Source organism: Arachis stenosperma, chromosome 5 (genome assembly GCF_014773155.1).
Source record: "Arachis stenosperma cultivar V10309 chromosome 5, arast.V10309.gnm1.PFL2, whole genome shotgun sequence".
NCBI classification, from domain to species: Eukaryota; Viridiplantae; Streptophyta; class Magnoliopsida; order Fabales; family Fabaceae; genus Arachis; species Arachis stenosperma.
In genome coordinates this window covers 3,966,897-3,972,896 of record NC_080381.1, presented here as the reverse complement: position 1 = coordinate 3,972,896, position 6,000 = coordinate 3,966,897, and the positions used below count along the sequence as shown (strand labels likewise).

Here is a 6,000-nt window from a genome sequence, read left to right as displayed (position 1 = left end):
AAAGAAATATAATTTGGACATTATTATGATTTCCATTTCCTTCACTAACTTTTGAAATACACGTAGAAATGAAATGAAGAGACAATAGTTTTAATTAATTTGGCACCAAAATTTGTGTGTTGGCGCTAAACATTTAAACTTGTTCCGGCGTCTCGAAAAGGTGTTTATTGGCATCGCATCCTTTCACAAAGCTACGTGTTCTCTTAAACACGCACACACCCTCTTAAACTTGATTCTGTATTTCTCTGTATATATATACATAACAGTAATTAATCATTTTCATTCATGCACCCTTTCTTCTCCTTCACACTCCGTCTCATTTCTTGGTTCAATTATGGACAAAAATGCTTCCTCCTCCTCCTCCTCCTCCTCTCCTTCAACCTCCACCACCGAACAACCACCACCACCGTCGCCGCAAGATGTCCCTGTTGAAGAGCCACCAGTAATTCTGAAAACACCAGAAGAAGTGCTGGCTGAACTCTCCGAAAGCGGGGAAAGCCCGCCGCCTCCTCCGCCTTCGGCTGCAGAAGAAGGAGGGATTGGCGGGTCGGCTATGGCAATAGCGGTTGGTGTTGGTGGAGAGGGAGTGGTGTTGGGTGAAGCGGGTTCCGGTGGAAGTGGTGCAGGTGGTGCAAGTAGAAAGAGAAAGGCATCGGAAGTGAAGGACCCTCCAACTGGAACACCAACATGCCCAGTTTGTAACAAAACTTTTGCAAGTTGGAAAGGTGCTTTTGGACACATGAGGAAGCACCCTGATCGCCAGTACCGTGGCTTCTTTAAGCCACCAACTTTCACGTCCTCTGCCGCCGCCTCTGCCGCTGTCGCTGCTACTGGTGGTGCCACCACCCAGGGTATATATTGTTATGAAAATTAAGATCAAAGAAAATATATATATAATTGATTAATTTCTCACGGTGTGTGATCTAATGATTTGTTGTCTTTGTTTTTTATTTTTTATTTTTTATGTGGTTTAGGCTCTGCGGAGGGAGGAAGTAGTGCCGCTTCTGGCGAAGGAGGAAGTGCTGGCGCCGCCGGGCAAGTTGGAGAAGGCGGAGCATTTGATCTCAACCAGCCAATTGGAGGAGCCGGCGGTGGTGGTGAAGGAGGGAACGGTGATGAAGGAAAAGATTTAGGGTTTGATCTCAATAAGCCTGCCGATGAAGAAGACAAGGCATGATGATGATGAGAATTTTTGGAAGATTAGTCAAGTTAATTAATCACATTTATATTATTATGCTTGAGTTGTATAATAATATGCATGCATGGTGTTTTATTTTGTTACTTTATGGGTTTCTTGGTTTTAAGTTTTTTCTGGTTTATAAGTTAAATTATGTATGGATTGGTTACTTGTTGAAAAACATATTTTTAAAGTGAGAAAATGGGGGTTGATTTATAATTTTTATTTGGTATAATCATTATGAATACAATAATACTGGTGATAGATATCCTACTTATTTGGAATATTTATTTTAATTTATGAGTAAATATCAGTGATATATATTCACATCCATGCTCTTTCATTTTGTTGCTTTATATTCATTTCCGGATTCATATTTACCCAAAAATTTTGTTGTATGTGCAACCTTTTAATTAAGCAATTTAGAAACAGAATCTTCAGTGTCATCCTTATAAATTAAACCTGAAAATTTATATAATTATATAAGAGGTGTATATCCATACTTGTGGCAACATATCCAAGTGACTAGATTCCATGTGTGAAATTTAGTGGCTTAGATACATATATTGGAATTGACATAGAGAATTCAATTAAATTAAAATATATTTTTTATTATAAATTAAAATACATCCAATCAAGTTATGTTAGCACATAAAATTAAATATTATTTTCTCTGTTTTTATTTCTTTTAAATCTTTTTCTAATATTTTAGGTATTTTTTGTATTCTTTTGTCATATAAATTAAATATAAAGGAAGAGAGTGAAAATGAATTAATAATAAAGAGCTTTTTTAAAATAATTAATTAATAACAAGTTCAATAATAATAATGATCTATTTGACCAAATTATAATTTAATTAAGTTCATAGATATCTTACCATATATAAGAAATGTATTTCTTTTATATATGAAGCATCATCAAGCATCTTGATGATAAAAATTTATATATGTATTTATTTTTTCATTTTGCTAAATTTATGTCATACAAATGAAACAAATAATAAAAGAAGCTATATATATAAAAAAGGTTTTGTTAGGTAGATCATAACTTTTGTAAATAATATAAATAAAAAATTTTAAAATTGACCTAATAAAATAAAAACATATTACACTTTTAAATTACTTATCTAAATCTTAATATTAAAATAATTATCTACACATCTAATAAATTAAACATCTAATATATCAATTGTTTACATTGTTTAATATTTTTATTATCTATTTATATTTTTTCATATAAAAAAGAATTAAAAAAAAGAGAGACAACACTTGGCCAACTTTTGTAATCCAAAGAAGTAAATAACATAATTAGGGATTAATTGACATTAAATGTTCCTTTGTACTAATTATACTCATCCCACCACATGCCACACTTTTCATTCCCTCTCGAGAAGCCCTATTGGCAACGTTTTTTTCAACCCCACGAGAATAATACATACACATTAATTAATTCAAAATGTTATTTGTATACTAATTAAAATCAATTATTAAAATTAGTCATTATATATTTATATATAAATGCATGAATTTAATTTTGATTATATATTTATATATATATACATGAATTTAATTTTAATGTATTGTCAGTATATAATAATTTTACACGTACATCCAATTATTTAACACCATATTAACAGAAATAACTACCTTTCATATTAATACCTAAATGATTATCCAAAAAAAACAAATGTGATTACACGACTGTGTAATACATATATATTTTAACTAATTTTTAATATAAATTTTATATTTTAATATATATTTTACTTTAATAATCAATTTTAATAGTTGATTTTAATATACACCTAACTAACATAATTATATGAATTAATATAATAGCTAATCATGTAAAAATATTTTTATATAAAAATAATAATTTAAAGTTGGTAAACAACTTTAATATTTATATTAAATTATATATTTGATATAATAAATATTCATATTTTAATGATTATATTAAGATGAAAATATCTTGACGTAAATAGTTATTATTAAATAATAATATAGACGATTAATTGAGTAAAGGATGATTCATGCACCTCCCATATATATATTGACATGCAAATATATATCCTTTTATCGCACAATTTCCTTCTCAGGCTCACTCTCATTATCAAAAAATGGAGAAGAACCAATCTACCTCTGCTTCCACCACCTCACTTCCATCCTTGTCCCTTTCAACTCCCGTTACTGAACCACCATCTTCACCACTCGTTGATCAACCCAACTTAAGCGGTGAAGAAGAAAAACTAATCATTCTCAAGACTCCTGAGAAAATTCTCACGGATCTCACAACAAATAATGATACTAATGGAGGAGGAAGCCTTCCACCATCACCACCACCACCATCACCACCGCAGATGATGACGAGTGGGGCTATCGCAACTGCGGTGGGTGGTGGTGCAGTGGTTTTGGGTGGTGGTAACATTATTGGTCCTGTTAAAAGGCGAAAGGCTTCCGAAATTATTGATCCTCCAAGCGGTACACCAACATGTCCAATTTGTAGCAAAACATTTTCGAGTTGGAAGGGAGCCTTTGGACATATGAGAAAACACCCTGATCGCCAGTACCGTGGCTTCTTCAAGCCACCTACTTTCCCCTCTGCCTCTTCAAAGGCCGCCACCAATGCTAGTGGCAACCGTCACGAGGGTATATCTCGTCATACAATTATTTATTCTAAAAATTTAAATTATTAAATAGAAATATATAAGTATAAATTAATTAAAAATTGAATTATTTTTTTATGTGTGTATTTGATTATAAGATATTTGAATTTTAATTCAGTCAATGCGTTATATATTGTGTTTGTATAAATGTGGCTGTTTTATTATTTTGAATCTATTTGGTTATTTGGTTAGTGTCTATGTCTATTAAAAATATAAATACCGTAACATATGTGCATCGTTTGTTTAATGAGATACAAAATTATAATAAACATGATAACATATATAAATATAAAGATAAAAATTCAGGTATCAATTTTATCGTAAAATTAATAGTTAAAAACGGTTAAATAATTTAAATAATTTAACTAAATTTTTATCTAAACATTTTTAGTTATCAACTTTATATGAGATTACACCTAAATTTTCACCTTTTACTTGTATCTTTCTTTCTTAGTCTTCACACCCTCCTTTCTTTCTTGATGCCTCCCACCTAAACTGTCGTCTCATTTCCTCTGTCTCTCTTCACTACCTCTATTCCTTTATTCTTTTTCGCTGTTACTTCTCCTCCATTTTCGCATCCTCCTTTACCGTCTCTCTTTCTCCTCCCTTCCTCTCTGGCTCTCTATTGTCATCATAGCTGACTCATCCATCATCGTCTATCTCTTTTCATCTTCGAGTCTCTTTCTATCAAATTTGTTATCGTCTCTACCTTTGCTAAATCAGCTATTATCGTCGTCACTTTTATATCTCCCTCTACGTATTTTGATTTATTTTCATCTCTTTGCTTCTTCAAGTTCCATCTCCGTCTCTCTTCCACCATTTCTCTGCTTCTTTTTTCTCGAAGTCATATCTCTATAGTTTTCTTTTTTATTTTTAATTTATATATTATTTATTTGGATTATGCTAAGTAATTAATAACTTTTTTAAACAACATGAACAATTACCAATCAAATCAAAACAAACTACACCTCCAAATTACTCACCTAAATCTTAATATTAGAATAATCATCCTCACACCTAATGAAATAAACATCCGATATATCCATTGTTCACATTGTTTAGTATTTTCATTGTCTACCTATACTTTTCCTATTTATTTTTTATTTGGATCGAATGTTGATTAAAAATTGTATTCACATGCATGTTGAATTGAATTGGATTTGATTTTTTAATTTTTTTATCTGCTTTGCTATTTTTAATAGTGGTAATTTGAACTGAAATGGTGATAAAAAAAGTGGTGATGGTGATTTTAATGGCAGTAATTTAAACTGAAAGATGGTGGTAGTGATTTGTGACAAAAATAATATTGTCATTTTATTCAAATAATGAATTACAAGTAGTGTTATATACTTAAATACCAAATAAGTATTTAAATTTCATGTCTTGTGTTTATCATTTTATGTTTTTATATTTATGTCTTATTTGTCTCCACCCATTAATCAGATAGAGTCTTTCGTAATGTTTATGATGTTTCATGTCATTCACGGTCAAACGTAACATCAGAGAATCAATCTAATGAAGAATCTTAATTATACATGTGAATCTAAGAACGAATTCTATATGGATCTAAAATTCTATCTAGATCTAGTTTGATAATGTTTGTGTGCGTGCGTGTTTCTCTAAATAAAAATATCTGAAGTAGGACAAGTTTTAATATCTTTTATTTATTGCTACTTAATGAAATGAATTTCACATATACATTCATGTGAGTATCTAATGATTCATTCATTGTCTTTTTCAATTTTCCATTTTGTGATGTATGTGGTTTAGCTGCTGGCGAAGAAGGAAGCAGTGCTGATGCCTCCGGCGAGGTTGGAGAAGGTGGAGCTTCACCGGCGGTTCGCAACCTGCTGTTTGACCTCAACCTCCCAGTGGAGGGAGTAGTTGAGGAAGAAGGGAAAATTGTTTTAGGGTTTGATCTGAATGAGCCTGCGGCGGGTGAAGAAGAAGAGGAGAAAGAAGACAAGCAATTTTAATGAGATGTTGGAAGAAGAATGAAGTAGTAATAAACTAATAATAATGCGTTTTGTGTTTTCATATATGCATGAATTGTGATTTTGAAGTTTTTTACATTTTTAAGCAATCATAATATAAGATGGCACCATGTGTCCTTCAAATTTACCTGCACCTACTTTTGCTATATTATTATTATTATTAT

At 31.2% G+C, this 6,000-nt stretch overlaps 2 protein-coding genes across 2 annotated transcripts; both read left to right on the top strand.

Moving 5' to 3' along the window:
• The first annotated feature begins 334 nt into the window (after positions 1-334).
• Positions 335-1,177, top strand: LOC130980290 (uncharacterized). Its single transcript, XM_057903979.1, has 2 exons — positions 335-851; positions 975-1,177. Exons 1-2 carry the CDS (start codon positions 335-337, stop codon positions 1,175-1,177), a joined length of 720 nt encoding a protein of 239 aa, XP_057759962.1.
• A 2,119-nt stretch (positions 1,178-3,296) lies between these two features.
• Positions 3,297-5,818, top strand: LOC130980289 (uncharacterized). Its single transcript, XM_057903978.1, has 2 exons — positions 3,297-3,825; positions 5,613-5,818. The coding sequence occupies exons 1-2, from the start codon at positions 3,297-3,299 to the stop codon at positions 5,816-5,818; spliced, it is 735 nt and encodes a 244-aa protein (XP_057759961.1).
• The last annotated feature ends 182 nt before the right edge of the window (positions 5,819-6,000 follow it).